At 41.7% G+C, this 18,734-nt stretch overlaps 1 protein-coding gene across 1 annotated transcript in view; it reads right to left on the bottom strand.

The window, feature by feature from the left end:
* The window catches only part of WWC2 (WW and C2 domain containing 2), a 174,171-nt gene that overhangs the window by 8,423 nt on the left and 147,014 nt on the right, over positions 1-18,734 (bottom strand). Inside the window, 6 exon segments of the mRNA XM_038400627.2 lie at positions 1,020-1,147; positions 7,529-7,771; positions 9,461-9,553; positions 15,208-15,372; positions 16,952-17,150; positions 17,964-18,076. Coding sequence (XP_038256555.1) covers positions 1,020-1,147; positions 7,529-7,771; positions 9,461-9,553; positions 15,208-15,372; positions 16,952-17,150; positions 17,964-18,076 — 941 coding nt within the window.

Below are 18,734 nucleotides of genomic sequence, written 5' to 3'. Positions count from 1 at the left end.
TTCTCAACTGTCAGGGCAGCTCTCCTCTTGGTTTTCTTGTGGTTCAGGGCGGGGGAAAGCAACTCACAAAGTTCCAGGAAAGTGGCCTTACACATGCGAAAGTTTTGCAGCCAGTGGGAATCATCCCATACCTGCAAGACTATGTGGTCTCACCAGTCTGTGCTTGTTTGCTTGGCTCAGAATCGACGTTCCACTGTATCAACCAGCCCCACTGCCGCCATGATGTCCCAATTGCCACATCCTGTGCTTTCAGGAACGTCTGTGTCCATGTCCTCCTCACAATCGTCCTCGTGCTGCTGTCTCTTAGGCAGGTTCTGCCCATACTGCATATAATGCGCGAGGTGTTTACAATGCTCGCAACAGCAGCGGTGAGCTGAGCGCACTCCGTGCTTGCCGTGCTATGGTGTCTGAACAGGTAACCCAGGAAAAAAGGCGCGAAATGATTGTCTGCAGTTGCTTTCACGGAGGAGGGAGGGGAGACTGACGACATGTACCCAAAACCACCCGCGACAATGTTTTTGTCCCTTCAGGCATTGGGAGCTTAACCCAGAATTCCAATGGGCAGCGGAGACTGTGGGATAGCTTCCCACCGTGCACTGCTCCATGAGTCAATGCTAGCTACGGTACTGAGGATGCACTCTGCTGATTTAATGCGCTTAGTGGGGACATACACAATTGACTGTATAAAATCGATTTCTAAAAATCCACTTCTATAAAATCGACCTAATTTCCTAGTTGAAATTCTTGCAATTACTTGAAATTCTGCCCTTTCTCCCCCAACTCTGTTATTTAGTCTCTGAAATCACTAAACTGTTACACATCAGAGCCCTAGATTAAGAGAAGATGTACGTTTTGAGTAATACTGCACTGGCATATTAGCTTACACTCAGATAATTCATGTTCCAACACTACAGCAAATTGACCAATTCTAAATAAAAGGATGTTCTTAAAATGACAGCTTAGACTGACTAACTTTACAGATTTAGAAGAGCCAGAAGACCAACCAGAACATGCTGTACCTGAATGACTGCACTTGCAGTGGCACTTTCTGGCTCTGTTCCCGTAACCGACACACATCCTTGGAAGCTTTTCTCATCAATTTTTCAGCACTTAAACCCTGTTTCTGTTCCTCTTTTGATTGTTCAGCCTGTAGAGGGGGAAAATTACAACATCCAACAATTGACAATTTCAAAGAGGCTGTAGGAGGAAGAATGTGGAGTTAAACCCATCAGGCAAAAATCTCTTTATACACGCGAGTTTATGGAACATAGCACAAAGTTACTGAGAACTCAAGTAGAAGTGGTGTGCATCGCTTCAATAGGGAGCTGGGCGTTAATTTGGAAAAGGAAAGAATGCACCAGCACCTCTACTAGCTAGATGCCTGAAGTGAGATAAGTTATTTCCTGGGTTTATAACAGACTAGTGCCATGCCAGTGTGTTGTACTTATGTTCCTGAAAAATGCCACTTTAAGCTAAATTATTTTAATTCTTATGGGGAAATTGGATTCGCTTAATGTAAATGGGGGGGAGGGTTAGGTTCCAGGGAAATTTTTTTCACCAGACCAAAAACTCCACACACACACACACACACACACACACACACACACACACACACACACACACACACAGAGTAAGTTTTAAACAAACAATTTAATACTGTACACAGCAATGGTGATTGTGAAGCTTGGTTGAGGCGGTGAAGTCAGAGGGTGGGATATTTCCCAGGGAATGCCTTACTGCTAAATGATGAACTAGCATTCGGCTGAGCCTTCAACGGTTAACACATTGTTGTTAATGTAGCCTCACACTCTACAAGGCAGCATGAATGGAGGGAGGGGAAGACAGCATGGCAGACAGAGACAGACACACATCCTGTGTGTGGGAGAGAGAGAGATGTGCATTGCCCCTTTAAGTATGCTGACCCCATTGCCTTTAAAAAAAATCAGGAAGTTGAGACAGCAGCTGCAGCCAGCATGCTCTCTCTGTTCTGAGCCCTGTTCTGTTCCCACCCTGCTTTATATGAAGGGGTAAAGGGGGGCAGGAGTGGGGCGAGGGGGACACCCTGACATTAGCCCCCCTCTTCCTCCCTCCCCTGCATAGCAAGCAGGAGGCTCCCAGGAGCAGCTCCAAGGCAGAGGGCAGGAACAGCACATGGCAATGGGGGGAGGGACAGCTGAACTGCCAGCAACTGGTAATCTGCTGGGTGGCTGCTGCACAGGGAACTTAGGGAAGCGGGAGCTGATGGGGGGCTGCCGGTCCACCTTGGTTCCAAGCCCCCACCAGCTAGTTCCAAGGGGCTGCTCTTCCTGCAAGCAGTGGACAAAGCAGGCGGCTGCCAAACGTTATATGGGAGCATTGCACAACCTTAAACGAGCACGTTCCCCAACTGATCAGCAACGTAAGAACACGAAACAATGTTAACTGGGACGACTTTAAGTGAGAAGTTACTGTACCAGTCACTGCCTGGCCAAGTGTTTAGTTATAAAAAGGAAAGAAAAGGTGCCTTCCTAATATTTAAAATACTTCTGCCCATTTATACTTCTCTACAATGCTGTTCTTACCAGTTTCTTAAAAAGAGACAAGCTTGACATTAGAGCTTAGCCCCTCTAATATTAACTATTTTAGATTGATTACTTACAAATGAACATTTGCTTTAGGATTGCTAAGGAAAATAGTAGGGCTGTCGATTAATCACAGTTAACTCATGTGATTAACTCCAAAAAATTAATCGCGATTAATCAGTTTTAACTGTACTGTTAAACAATAGAATACCAATTGACATTTATTAAATATGTTTTTTTACATTTTCATATATACTGTATTCAGTGTTGTAATTGAAATAAAAATGTATATTTATTACAAATATTTGCACTGTAAAAATGATAAACAAAATAAATAGTATTTTTCAATTCACCTCATACAAGTACTGTAGTGCAATCACTTTGTCATGAAAGTGCAATTTACAAATGTACATTTTTTTGGTCACATAACTGCCCTCAAAAACAAAACACTGTAAAATGTTAGACCCTACAAGTCAACTCAGTCCTACTTCTTGTTCAGCCAATCGCAAAGACAAACAAGTTTGTTTACATTTACAGGAGATAATGCTGCCCTCTTCTTTTTACAGGTTTCAGAGTAGCAGCCGTCTTAGTCTGTATTCACAAAAAGAAAAGGAGTACTTGTGGCACCTTAGAGACTAACAAATTTATTTGAGCATAAGCTTTCATGAGCTACAGCTGAGTTGATGAGTTGGCTAGTTTGTAGGGTTACCAGTAAATAACCCTTTTTGGGAAGGAGTGCAAAACAAAGCCATTTGGCTAATTCAGATTTAGCTTACTGTGTATTCTCTTATTCAACTCTTGAAATGTCCCTGATATTTGGGTGCACAACAAGGATGAAGTTAGTGACCCCCAGCCAAATATAATCAGAATAAATAAGGAAAATCCTCAAAGTCCCAGACAAATACGTAAGTTATACAAGTAAACAAGGTTTCAGAGTAGCAGCTGTGTTAGTCTGCATTTGCAAAAAGAACAGGAGTACCTGTGGCACCTTAGAGACTAATAAATTTATCTGTCAATGCTCTTTGCCAAACTCTCACAGGGCTAGAGAAACCAAACTGGCCAGAGACCCTGGGTCTACCCAGAAAGACACTGAATTGACAGATACATGTGTTAGTCTCTAAGGTGCCACAAGTACTCTTGTTCTTTTTACAAGTAAACAAGTTATATAATTTAGGGCACAATGCAGAATGTTATATTTGTTCATAAAAATTATTATTATGCAATGAATCAGAAGAGAGGGGTATTGATAAAAGTACAGAATCATCTTGGGTATAAAAGACTGTACTGAGACATTAAGTCTTTGCCTGGTGTGCGTACAGTCTGTTCATTGGCCCGTCACCCTCAATTGATCTCTGGGGTGTGGCACTTTGTACCTATGCTGAAATAAACCTGTTCCTTGGATCTCAACACTGGAGTTAGCAGTGGTTTTGTCTGTTACAGCAAGCAGTGATTGTCTGCTTTGCTAGGTTCATAAGGTAACCTGTGGGCCTGGCTGGTGTTCCTAAAAACATCCTTACAATCATCAAGCAACATCCCTGTGGCAAGTACAGCATTTGCTTAACAGAAAAGTAATACAAGGAAAATATATTTACTGTCTTTAATACAAGTGTTAAGATCTTTTGGAAAAAAAGAATAAAAATATCTAACTTTTGCTGTTCTTTCCACTTCTCCTTCCCACTTGCTTCATTTTTGTCAGCTGAAAACCAGGTGAACAGTATCACCCAACTCTCTGCACACCATTAAAAAGTGCTCTACAGAGTACAGTTTGGCAAGCTCTGAGCAGATAAATACCTGGGGTGAGTAAGTTTCATATTGATCCAATGCAGCAATTCATTTCTGAACACCTGTTCTAAATTCCTACATTAAATTGCAGTATGAAAGCGCACAGGATACCAGTTAAAAACTTCTTAAAAATGAGACGTACCCAAAACATAAATCTGAACTAACTCAGTCTGGGGATGTTTAAGATCTGAGGTTTTAATTCATGCTCAACATATACATCAGTTTTTATACTGCCTAAAAAGAAACATCTGGGGTGGCAGTTTTGTTCTAATATACAGTTGGTAAGGTATATTTCTTTATTTCTGCAATTGCACTTTAAAAAATAAATTCTCCAAGAATAAAATATAAAAAGGGTACTAAAACCAAAGACTTGTCTATGTGGCATTAACCTCATAATTACAGATTATCTCCATATGGAGAGGTTAAATTTACCAAACAGGGAAACTGAATGGGCTTTTTTTTTTTTAAAAAATAAAATTCGGAAATCTTTCCCATAACTGTACAATGGATCAGAACTTTAGAGGACTATACTCTAGATATGTAAATACTGAGCATGTGATGATACTTGTTTTGGGGAACTCATTTGATTTATTAAAATATTAAGACACCTAAAACTTATTTTGAAATGCTGGATAATGTTTCTATTTTTTCTCATCTCTTCCATCTCCTTAACCCTATTCAAACCAGAAGAAATACATCCCATTGCAGAGAAACTAAACAAGGTTCTCTGCATTATGGATGCTCACACTAGCCCTGTTGGAGTGGGGGCTATACACCCTGTATGCACAGGGGAGGTCTCCACATTGGCTCCAAATAGGTTGCTATGGTGGGACTGTTGTAGCAGGCCAGAAAGGGAACACTGAATTTTTGTTTACATTGGTGACTGGGAAATCCCCCATGCCTTCAGGTTTTGTTTTCCACAGGAAGATTATCTAAAATTCTCCCACACTTGCTGTAGCCGTATTGGTCCTAACTATGATGTGACTCACAGGCTTTGTAAAGAAATACGACCATGTTGAGTAGACTAGCCTGTTTAGCCAACACAGTGGTAAAGTGACACCAGCAGCCAGTCTATAATAGCATTTTCAACATTGCTAACACTGTTGGGGACTGCATCAGTACTAAAACAACCAACCACAACCACCCAACCCAACCGTGGGAGGGTATCCTACAAGCTCTCAGTGTAGATAGCTGTAGAAGGGTGGATACCCGCTCAGGCCCAGAGAGGTTTAAGATAGCCCTGGGAGAGGGCTGGGGCAGGGGAAGAGCTGGGCTGATTGGCAGAGCAGCCGCAGCTGGGAGCCACACCCCAAACAGACTCAGAGGGCCTTATAAAAGCCAGGAGCAGAAGAGCACTCTCTCTCTAGCTTCTGAGAGGGAGGGACTTGGCTGTAGGGACCTAAGCAGAGTACCTAGATTGGAGCAGGGCTGGGGAAGGGCCTGAGGAGCTCCAGTCAGGAAAGCCCCAGGTTGTGGCCTAGCATTAGGCCCAACAGGTACTGGGGTTTCAGGGCACAGCCCAAGGTTAGACAGAGGCAGCAGATCCAAACCCAACCTTGCTTGTGATGAGTGGCTCATACTGCAGTCTGCCCCAGGGTGCGGGGGCTAGCTGGTGACTGGCAGGAGCCTACGACTGAGGCAAGATAGGGATAGTGGGTGGGGGAGACCCAGAACTGTGGTACTGCCAGGGGGCAGCATCCAGTGAAATGGGCATTGGGGTCCTGGGAGGGACGTGGGAGCCGGCAGCAAGGTGAGACACCGGCCTGAAGAGGGTACTTCAGAGGCTGGAATGCTAATTCTCTGAGATGACCAGCTGGAGATGCTGCCGGTGAGTCTGCGCCCCGTGACAGGAACCTTTACAGTACTAACTAATTCAGAGGCATGTACATGGTAATGGGGATAACTATGGACTGGGGTAATCCCTTAGTTTTTAATAAGGTAACAGCTTCATATTTGTCTAAAGTATGGAGGTAGAAATAAGGTATAATACTTAATTGCTTAACAAATTTATCTTTTTTTCTTAAATCAAACTTTTCTAGTTACAAAACAACAAGAAGGAGCTTAAACATACACAAAGAACCCAAGTGGATAAAAACAAACAACTTTGCACTGTCAGCATATTTTACCCAAGAATCTCCAAAAAACTTTCCCAACACAGAGCCCTCCACGCTACTGTGTGCTAGTATTACAGACCCATTTTGGAAAACAAGGACCTGATGGACAGAGAATATGTGCCTTGAATACAGAGAGTCTGTGGTAGACCCAGTAATTGATCCAGGCAATATGTGCCCCTACATTGCTCTAATCAGTAGACTATTTTACACAAACTTTCTTATTTTTTAATCTTTTCTGAAATGCACCTACCTCTTGGTGGGTGAAACTCAGCTCTCCCTGGCCGAAGTCAGAAGAAGGGTGTTCTGAAGGACAAACTAAGATGGGATGGGAGTGGGGGTCCTGTGAGGCTGCTGCACAGCCTCTCCGCAGGTATTATTACAGCCTATAGTCTCAAATCATGGCCTCTGTCTCTCTATGCCCTCTTCGTTGAGGTTTCTAGGCAGGTACATCTGTGAAGAGTTTGAGCCAGCTACCACTGAACAGAAACCCCTCTCCTTCCCCCCCCAACAAAACAAAAACATTGACTTCAATGGGAGTAGGACTGGGATTTAAGATTAAACCTTTAAATGGATTTTAAATGGATATAGTGTTTCAGAACACAAACTCTGCCTCCAAATGAAAATGAGTGTTTTACCTCCAAATTAATTGGCTACTCAATCTGATGTGCAACTCTAGAACAACATTACTTTTGGTGTTTAGCAAATTCTAGGTTTAAATAAATAAATAAATACTTGCGTCTGGATTAATTCTTTAATAGACTTTTTTCCTTAGATTTCTTTTACTCATGCTACATAATTCAGCTTTGTGACTAGCTAAACTTGATACCCCTATAAATATCTTCTAAAAACATCTAAACCAAATCTATCCAAGAACCTATAGTAAGGGTTTTTTAATTTTCTTTGTTTAATACTGCTATGGACCCATTCCATCTATAGTCACATTACAGGACATTTTTTCATTTGTGCTTCCTTCACAACCAGACTATAACTATTAAGTTTTTAAGCACAGCCCGCCCTGGAAATAAATGAGTGCTTATCACAAAATGATAGAGTTTTGTTCACTCTTTATACCTGCTTTTCAGCTTCTTTCAAGAGCTTTTGGAATCGCTCATCCTCCAACACACACTGGGGAAGGTCAGTCTCTGCTCTGGCTTTCATCTCCTCAAGCTTCTGTTTAAGATTGCGCAGTGCCTGAAGTTCATCGTTCAGCCGATTCTGTCGTGTCCGAGATGCCTGGAGGTCCAGCTCCAAGTCAAGAGAAGTGCGTACAGGGGGCTCTTGCGTAGCTCTTCGCATGATCGACTGGCATGTAGGCTGAATTGTTCAGGAACGATAATGTAATAAAAAGTAAGAGTACATTTAATATACAAAGGTGAGGTGAGTTGCCAGTTAGGTATAGAATTTTCACATTTATTTTTTCTGAGCACAAGTTGCCATACCAGATCAGGTCAAAGTCCATAGGCCATCTACTCTGGAACTCTGCTTCTGGTAGCAGCCAGTGCCTAAATCTTCACAAGATGCTCCTGTAGTTTCACAAAAACTCCTGTAGTTCGTACACTACAGATGCCATATGGCTATGCCTGCATAGACCCCTCATGTAGATGAAGTCTCCACTTCCAGGAGTTTTTCTGTCCATCAGAATGCTACCTCCCTGAATGACATCAGTTATGTTGCCAGAAGCCCTCTCCCGTGAAGACAGCTGCATCTACAGTGGGGGTTTTGTTGGCATAACTATGTTGGTTGGGGTGTGGTTTTTTCACTCCCTTGACTGATGTAGCTATGCTGACATAATTTATGTGTAGACCAAAAGCCTTAGAGAAACTGCTTTCTGACCCTCACAGCAACACAATTATGAAGTATGAGTTTTAATAGTCTTTAGCTTTCCTAGCTCTGCATGTGTCATTAATGGTCATAAAATTATCCAGGACTTATAACTTTCCAGACATAGCATTGATTCAATGACCTCCTGTAGTAGGCCTCAATCCAGCAAGGCACTTAAATATATATCTAATTTTAAGCGTGAGTAGTCCCATTGATTTCAGTATGACTATTAATTTTCTGAAGTACCTTGCTGATTTGGGACCTCAGTGAATGCCAGAGATTGACCAGAATTTGTAAACAAGCATTTCCCTTTCAGTGCTTCAAATTTACTTCCTTTAATTTAATTGAGTTCTCACACATGATGGTCAGAGTAAAGCCCCCCCAGACTTTGCAATCTCTTCTCCCACATCAACTCTGCCATCCTGCTAAGTACAGTCAGCCTTCCTTAGACCCTTTCAATGCTTGTTGCATCTCTGAAGCCTAGTAACCAAAAATGGACACAGCCCCGTAGGTGAGAGTGTATATTTCATTTTATATATTGTCATAATATCCTTTTCTCCTTCAAATCCCTTCATTATTCACAAATGTTCTTGGAGTAAATTCATTTGAAAAAAACTTAAGTATGGTTGAACCCTTGAAAGTATGGGATTTTCCCAACCCTTTCACCAAAACTATGTTTAGTATGAATGTTCTTTATGTATACAGTATATAAACATGCATCATATTTTTTATTTAAATAGCGTGTTGCATTATTGAAGGATCCCGATGACTTTTATATACTGTACAGCATATCTCTGAAATAACTAACTCTAAATGTGAGCGTGGCAACTATCTGGCACACATCCTAATAGTGAGGAAGGTGCAATTCTGCCCCAGGGTACCAGGGCAAACCTCTACTCTCACAAGAAATGCCATAGGATCATTACTATCTATCCATAGGGGAGAGAATTTTGTTAAAGGTCTCATTCAAAGGACCTAGACACAATTAATGGAACTCTGTTTATCTGCTTCGGGAAGCTGATGGGACAAGTCACACTTGTGTAAAGATTTGGATCTGGGATCCCAGGGAGTCTGGATGTTGAAAAGAGATGCTGAGATGCCTAAGATCAAGCTGATGGTATAAAATGAAATAGAAAAAAGTAGTAAATATGTGGATCACTGTTCATGTGAGACGGCACGTACCCTTTTAACTCTCAAGCTCCGTCGTTCTGTGGCATTTCTCACGAAGAGAGACTTTTTGGCCAGTGTTGAGCTGTCACTGTCACTTCGATTCAGCTGTCAAAATATGGATATAAACACTCTGATATAAAACAGCAGTATATTTAATACAAGACTTGTTCAGTTTTTAAGTTAGAAACATTTAGAAAAACTGAAGGATGATGATGTGCTGGTGGGTCATTCTTGCGGTTCAATAAAACCTCTCAGTCAGATAAAATGTCCAGGGTTAGCATCTTAAAGAGCGCAGAGGCATTTACTGCATGAAAGCAATCTGAAGCCACATACTGAAACCTGGGCTATTTAGGTGTAGTGAAGGATAACATTAGGTAATTTGACGCTATTTTTGTTCTTCAATTTACCTTGCCAATCCAGACAATATCAGTGATTCTATAACATGAATATAAGCATCCCCACACACCCATCAAGACATTTCAGCAATTTTTACTTGAAAGCAAAACGATGATTCAGCCAGTAGGTCAACTTCTTAGCTGAGACCCCATTTCCCAAACTTTTGAAAGTCAAGCCCCCCTTTCAGGGGAAGGGAATCCCCTGTTACCTCATGTACTGTTAGAGGCCCACTCACCTTAATGTATCAATCTTATATGCCCCCCTGGGGGAGTTATGCCCAACACTGGCTTAGTCAATCACATTCTCTTCCTCCTAGAGCATACTACCGGCACAGCATGACGACGACCCACAGGTGATGGACGCAATTACTCATGGCTTGAAATTGACTGTTGCATCAGTCATCAATTATGGTTAAATTAAAATAGGATTTTAATATTTCAGTAAAAAAAATTACAATATTTTACTGAAAATGCATTGTGGATTGTTTAAAAAGTTTAATTAGCTTAGCACCAGGGCATACTGCCAAAGCATTGGTTGTTTTACGGTCCTCTTATTTCCAAGGTTGTGAATACTATTCACCTGTCTAGGGTAGACCCCTATCAACAGAGCTGCAAAGGGAAAAGCAAATTACTCTACACATTCACCTGGCCAACAAGCAACAAACTCAATCTCAGTCTTATCTGGATTGAATGTATGTACGTGTAGATCCTCCTACAAGAACATTACTACTTCTCAGAAATCAGTACCACAGACAAAACAACAACAGTGGCTCTTTTCTTAGGCTATGTCTACACTGAGTACCTTACAAAGTGGCACAGTTATGCTTCTACAGTTGTGACGCTGTAAGGTCCACCGTGTAGCTGCTGTATGCTGGCAGGCAAGAGCTCGCCTGCTGGGGAAATAAAACCATCCAACGAGTGGCAGTAGCTTTGTCAGCGGGAGACTGTCTCCCCACGACAAAGTGCTGTCCGCACCGGAGCTTTTCGTCAGTCAGGGGTATGTGTTTTTTCACACCCAACAGACAAAAGTTTTACCGACGAAAGTGTAGATATAGCCTTAGTTATATTATAAAAGTACATGACATGACAGATTGTTCTCAAACTGAATATCTATTAAGTATACCAATGTATATAGTAGCTGAATTAAAAGAAAGCTGGTTTAAAGTCTAATACAGTTATCTGAAAGATTATTAGTACTCTTTTCTTAACAGCTGAAAAAATTAACATGGACTACAGGAATTTTGCTGCTGAAATTTCAGTGACTGACAAGTCAGAACCCTACAGCATTCTAATGCAGCATTTATGTGAAAAAGAAGAACCTTGTGACATGGGTATATGTCCCTAGAGAGAAATCAGTCTTCTCCCATACAAACTCAGCTGCTAACTCATCAATGCTAACGATCAGACATTAGCATCTAAATCTTCGTTAAACACTTTTCAAAGGAACAAATGGGATTTGGGTCCCTACCTGTCCTTTGCATCTTTGAGAACCTCCCCCTACAAACTCTGACTATATATACTTCATGAGAGTCACTTTCAAATCATCATGTGAGAAGAGGTGCTTTACTATAGGGGAGCAGACATCAGCAGGTAGCTAGCTGGAGTGAATTGTCTGTAACTTGAAGTCTTTAAACCACAAATTGAGGACGTCAGGAACTCTGAAAGAAGTCAGTGGTCTATTACAGGAGTGGTGGGTCAAGTTCTGTGGCCTGCAATATTCAGGAGATCAGACAAGATGATCACAATGGTCCCTTCTGGCCTTGAAGTGTATAAGTGCATATCCATCAAATGTTTTCTGCCCAGGACATGCTGCACAATGGGGGAGGAAGAATGGTCTTGTGGTTCAGGGAGTGGAATGGGACCCAGAAGGTCTGGATTCTGCCACCAGCTCCAATAGTGCCTTCCTATATGACCTTCTGGCAAGTCGTAATCTCTGTGTCCTGGCTCTGCCACAGTCACAATTTGAGATGCTGCATGGTACCTTGGTTTCACTGTGGTTAAATCTATATCAGCAAACTTCATAGCCATAATTTACCACCAGTTCAGCTCCACTGCTGGTAGGATGGGTGGAAGTTAAGGTGTTTATACTGCCATGCCCAAGTTTACACAAACAGTAGTTAAACCATCAGGGCCCTCTCTACATCACACCATCCACCATTACTTCCTCTGGAGGAGCTGCACAAGTAAAAGCATTAGGGCTGCAAGGTTCACCAGTGTAAACGAGGTCTCAATGCATAGTGGTTAAACAAGACACAGTGGGCCCTGGATTCAGCCAAACTTTGGAAAGCTTGTAGAGCAGAGTATTCTATGGGTACCTAATATGCTTAGTGAGTGCAAGAGGAAGTGAAAGGTCATTTCAGAGGAGATTCACCTTGTGACAGGATAAATATGGCTTACTGCTAAGTGTTTTGATACCAATTATTTTCATTTTTTAATCAGATAAACCACCACAAAGTTGGGACCAACTTTGAAAATTTCATTATTTAAAATGGAAACTTCTGACCAATTGAGCAGTGGGATTGGTAAGGAATTAAAATGCTGAGAAAAAAAATTACATACTTGCCACTGAAACCATACTGGGATCAAAGCAAATATCAAATTTTTTAAAGAAAGCATTCAATTTGTTTTTAAATGAAAATGTGTGCAACTCAGCTTGTGATCACTTCTTAGATCTTAAAACACTTCTTAGATCATTTTATTGTTTAAATATCAAACACTTATACCTATTGCTGATAAACTAAGGCAGTGTCCTTGTTACCACTGTTCAAAGGGAGACTAAAACTGTATTGTCAGAACCAAATTTGAGACTAACGCCCAAGACAGAGTTCAGGGACACAGCTGCAGCAGGGTTTCAGAACGGCATCGTGTAGATGTTAATCAAACTATCCAATTTGAAATCATGGTAAGCTTTAAAAAGCTTTTTCCAGGCTATGTTGCCCTCACACTGTACGTTATTAGAAAATGCTAATGCAGTGTTTGCTTATTGTGAGCTTTATTCTAACACATTTTCAACAGATCAAAGATGCCAGATTATTTCAGTGCATTGCTATGTGTGAATTACTGTTCTGTTTATACAGTGAAACCCACCCCTTTGCAGAGGTCCAACACAAGACACTTCATACATACAAGCCCTCTGCAAAGGGTTGCTTAAAAGCACAAGAACAAATCCGCACAGACACACCCCTGGAGCCCCGACCTGGGGTATTCTATCTGCTACCCAAGATCCATAAACCTGGAAATCCTGGACGCCCCATCATCTCAGGCATTGGCACCCTGACAGCAGGATTGTCTGGCTATGTAGACTCCCTCCTCAGGCCCTTGGTTACCAGCACTCCCAGCTATCTTCGAGACAGAAACTACAGTCCATTGGTGATCTTCCTAAAAACACCATCCTAGCCACTATGGATGTAGAAGCCCTCTACACCAACATTCCACACAAAGATGGACTACAAGCAGTCAGGAACAGTATCCCCGATACTGTCACGGCTAACCTGGTGGCTGAACTTTGTGACTTTGTCCTGACCCATAACTATTTCACATTTGGTGACAATGTATACCTTCAAATCAGCGGCACTGCGATGGGTACTCGCATGGCCCCACAGTATGCCAACATTTTTATGGCTGACTTAGAACAACGCTTCCTCAGCTCTCGTCCCCTAATGCCCCTACTCTACTTGTGCTACATTGATGACATCTTCATCATCTGGACCCATGGAAAAGAAGCTCTTGAGGAATTCCACCATGATTTCAACAATTTCCATCCCACCATCAACCTCAGCCTGGACCAGTCCACACAAGAGATCCACTTCCTGGACACTACGGTGCTAAGAAGCGATGGTCACATAAACACCACCCTATATCGGAAACCTACTGACCGCTATTCCTACCTACATGCCTCTAGCTTTCATCCAAATCATACCACTCGATCCATTGTCTACAGCCAAGCTCTACGATATAACCGCATTTGCTCCAACCCCTCAGACAGAGACAAACACCTACAAGATCTCTATCATGCATTCCTACAACTACAATACCCACCTGCTGAAGTGAAGAAACAGATTGACAGAGCCAGAAGAGTACCCAGAAGTCACCTACTACAGGACAGGTCCAACAAAGAAAACAACAGAACGCCACTAGCCATCACCTTCAGCCCCCAACTAAAACCTCTCCAACGCATCATCAAGGATCTACAACCTATCCTGAAGGACGACCCATCACTCTCACAGATCTTGGGAGACAGACCAGTCCTTGCTTACAGACAGCCCCCCAATCTGAAGCAAATACTCACCAGCAACCACACACCACACAACAGAACCACTAACCCAGGAACCTATCCTTGCAACAAAGCCCGTTGCCAACTCTGTCCACATATCTATTCAGGGGATACCATCATAGGGCCTAATCACATCAGCCACACTATCAGAGGCTCCTTCACCTGCGCATCTACCAATGTGATATATGCCATCATGTGCCAGCAATGCCCCTCTGCCATGTACATTGACCAAACTGGACAGTCTCTACGTAAAAGAATGAATCGACACAAATCAGACGTCAAGAATTATAACATTCAAAAACCAGTTGGAGAACACTTCAATCTCTCTGGTCACTCGATCACAGACCTAAGAGTGGCTATCCTTCAACAAAAAAGCTTCAAAAACAGACTCCAACGAGAGACTGCTGAATTGGAATTAATTTGCAAACTGGATACAATTAACTTAGGCTTGAATAGAGACTGGAAATGGACGAGTCATTACACAAAGTAAAACTATTTCCCCATGGTATTTCTCCCTCCCACCCCACCCCCCACTGTTCCTCTGATATTCTTGTTAACTGCTGGAATTAGCCTACCTTGCTTGTCACCATGAAAGGTTTTCCTCCTTCCCCCCCCTGCTGCTGGTGATGGCTTATCTTAAGTGATCACTCTCCTTACAGTGTGTATGATAAACCCATTGTTTCATGTTCTCTCTCTGTGTGTGTGTGTGTGTGTGTGTGTGTGTGTGTGTGTGTGTGTGTATATAAATCTCTCCTCTGTTTTTTCCACCAAATGCATCCGATGAAGTGAGCTGTAGCTCACGAAAGCTTATGCTCTAATAAATTTGTTAGTCTCTAAGGTGCCACAAGTACTCCTTTTCTTTTTTCATACATAGTAAAAGTGTTTTGTGAGAATATATGACTTCACTTTAAGCCTGTTCCACTGTGCATCAGTATGTTCTTTTGAAAATCCAGGAAAAGCACAATTTAGACTCTTGCAGGTGAAAAGGGGGTTTTCCCAGTACACGATTCATTGCCACTAATGTGCCATTGCCAAGGAATTAAATGACTCTTTAGTTAATAGCATCTCATTGAGAGTGCTTTTCCTCTTACCCTACAGATGTACTGGTTCCGCTCTCCTGGAGAGAAGGTTTGCGACCGCACGATCATGCTGTTCCTGACAAAGGGACGCTGTCTAGAGCTCAGGCTTGCTCTGTCCTTGGGCCGGACTGCCATATTCTCATTAATGGCTTCCTCAGTATTAGTCTCTTTATCAACCTGTCAAGAGGAATTTAAAATAAAAAATACATATAGACACATACACTCCCCTGCCAACGGTATACCTTGCGAACACTGTTTATTACCCTCCCAAGACCATTTAAGATGAAACTCAACACAGAAAGCAAAGAATCTTACCCATAACTAAGTGCAGCAGTATTCAATTAAAAAAAAAATCAGTTAAAAAGTGTAAGAAAAACCTTGCCAGGTGTTCCCTGTGCCCAATACGATTGACACTTCCATCTAAAATTTCTACAGCAGGGGCCTCACTAATCTGTAAACCACAATCCTCCAAGTCTGTACTCAGAACAAACAGTTGGGATTGCAGTTTACAGCTGCACAGCAAAGCTCTGATGCTGTGCTGGGGGCAGGACTGAGAATGGTGATGCCACATGCCTAAAGGACTAACTGAGCATTTCATATTGCCCCTCGACTCCCTCCCCGCAGCAAACACCCTGAAACAGGGCTCCATCACTGACTGCTGCTGTTCTTCCTTGCCCACCCCATGGCAACTACTAATCTGCCAACCTCACTAATCTGAACTGGGGCTTCCACTCAACTAATTCATACAATATTAATTAGGTCCTACTTTATTTACTGTGCTCACTGAAGCAAGCATTTATGAAGCAAGTATCTTTTCTCCTTTTTCAAGTTGATTGTTCTTTGAAGTTTTCACTTATCTAGTTGTCCATACAGATCAGAGAAAATCTTAAGCAGCAGCACAGCAACTGTAGGAGGATCTGACACTAGTAGATCACATTTCAATCAGTATTGCAATCAGACATTGCACCGCCACCCACTGCTAGTCCTCCGACTCACTGCTGAATGCAGGTCTCCTTAACAAGGCCTAGATCGCAGCTTTAGGCCATGATTCAGAAAACTACTTAAGCATGTGTCTAACTTTAAGCAGGTGAGTTGTCCTTGGCATGTGCTTAAGCAGCTTGCTGAATCAGGGCCATGATCTGTGCCTGCCAGCCTGGTCCCCAAAAGACCCTCAGTCCATTTGGCCTGCTCTAACTGAGAGCTAATTACAATCCCCAATGAGTCACTAGACCAGGCATTGAACTTTTCCAAGTTCACATGGAAGATTTATGTCTAAATTCCCTGCACTAACTTCAAAGATCTTAATTTTTTTTTGAAAGCACAATCTTAAGAGAAATAAGAAAAAACTAAAGATGGAATCATAACATACATAAGCAAAAAATAACTTGCACATTCATCAACTTCAAGCTACTAAACAGATTTTCTTTCAACTTGAATTTTTTCCTTACTCAGAGACCAAGTAAAGACTGGAGTTTTAAGGTGGTAGTTTTTTAGTTAAAAGCATGCAAAATTTTCAACTAGAATGAATGTTGGAAGTTCACACTTGCCTAACTCAAAAATGACCAATCTGATTTTTCTCAAACTTACTGTACAAACAATTGCTATAATAAAATGTCATGATAATCTTTAAGCTTTCAAACCCGATATGATATTATGGCATACTCCTCGGGCAAGAAGCAAATAAATATTTCATAAGACTAGGTGGTGTCTTCAAACATGCAATATGCTTTAGGGAAGCACAATCTAAAATATTCACCAGTGTTGGCACTACAGCAGCTAACTGATTGCCAGGGGCATCAGCATGGTCACTTTCTTCCCCACCCTTGTTTTCATCTGTCTCTGCTGTATCGGTGCATAATCTCAAGTTATCTGTATATCCTCCTTCCTCTGCCAATTTAACGCCATTCTCCTCTTCATCCACAATTTCATCAGATGCCTCTTCTAGCATTTCTAACCTGCAAGAACAAAAGTAACCCAAGTTACCTTTGAACTGACAAGACCCACAAGAGAAAAGTATTGGAATGCCTAAATCCTGCACCTTGTACAAGAGGTGTATTGTTATCAACATGTTATCTTGATAAGAACAGGATGATTATAGTCTCACCAAATGCTTCCAAATTACACATGTGAATGCATTTTTAATTATATGCTCCAAGAAAAAACAGAAAGCTCTGTTATAATTCACCTTCAAGAACATTTTAACAAAGCACACTAAATTTGATAGCACCATGCTGCTCTGGTGAGAACGTACACAAGAAATGTAATGCTATGAAAAAGCCTTATTAAAGCTTCCTGTACGTGATCACACATTTCTGTATGACAACTACAGAAACGGAGTACTGGGGAATACTGTTCCTTAACATACACAACAAGATACAGTAATTTAGCAACTGAACCCGTCCCACTCATGGAGAAAGTTCACAACCCCTCCAGAACAAGAACAAACAGCACATATCCTGTCTATGACACGCAGCAGCCCTCTCACCCTAAATCCTATTAATCTCTCATTAAAGTTAATGGGTTGTATGGATTGCAATAAGATGGGACAAGTAGCATTTGTGATGTGGCATTTTGGGACACTGTCAGTGAGATCTGAGTGGATTACACAGAAGGGCAGGGTGAGGGGGGGAATTAGAACATTCAGTATATTTGGTAAACTTAAGTGAAGATAATGGATTGTCCCTGCAGAGGAACTAATTTTTTTCTCCTGGCAGGTAAAGCACTTTTCCTAAGCATACACTAAGGGTCAATGGAAAGAACAGCTTTACCAATCTTCATCAGCACCCCTGTGCTCCTGCCCCTCTTCCTCCTCCTCCGCCAGCTCTTGCTCTACCGCTTCCAACTCAGCAGATGTCCTCTCCAGCAGAGCCGAGACAGCATCCTGATGGCGTAAATAAATAGAATGAAACTAGACACAGTACCTTAGGCAAGAAATGACAATGTGTACAAGAGTTATCTTTCCCTGGCATTCCCTTACACCAGGAAAATGTGATTAAGTGATAATAAAAAGGCAAAGTATGGAAGTTTATGCCGGGGATCAGAATTCCAGACATGCTACATACTAATTAGTTGTGTGAAAACATTCAAAGGGAGATTTAAGTATTCTAATAGGGTGATACCATGAAGTATATTTCTTCTCTAATGAGGGGTGATTATAGTATCGTCTAAATAAGAAGAAAAGATTATTTCTTAAAATCACATGCGTCTCATGCTGTTCTTGTGATGCAAGCACAAAGCAGAAAAGTTTGTTTTAGCTGGAATGATTAAGGTACAATTTGCATAAAAAGTATTTTTAAATGCAATGAAAATATTTTAACATGCGAGTGCAAAGAACAAAAAACAAAGCTGTTTCCAAAATATACACATGAAAATAAGAAACCAAATTAACTAGCAGGGAAGCTAGGGAGACTCTTATTTTAAAAACAATGTAAGGTAGGTCGGGGAAGGAGAGATTGAAACATAGGACCCAATCCTGCAACCCATAGTTAAGTGTTTGTAGAATCAGGACCTATGCACATGCTTAATATTTACAAACCCAT

This window comes from Dermochelys coriacea, chromosome 4 (genome assembly GCF_009764565.3).
Source record: "Dermochelys coriacea isolate rDerCor1 chromosome 4, rDerCor1.pri.v4, whole genome shotgun sequence".
Taxonomy (NCBI): Eukaryota; Metazoa; Chordata; order Testudines; family Dermochelyidae; genus Dermochelys; species Dermochelys coriacea.
Note: the sequence above shows the minus strand (reverse complement) of the source record. Positions and strands in the feature narration are given on the sequence as shown.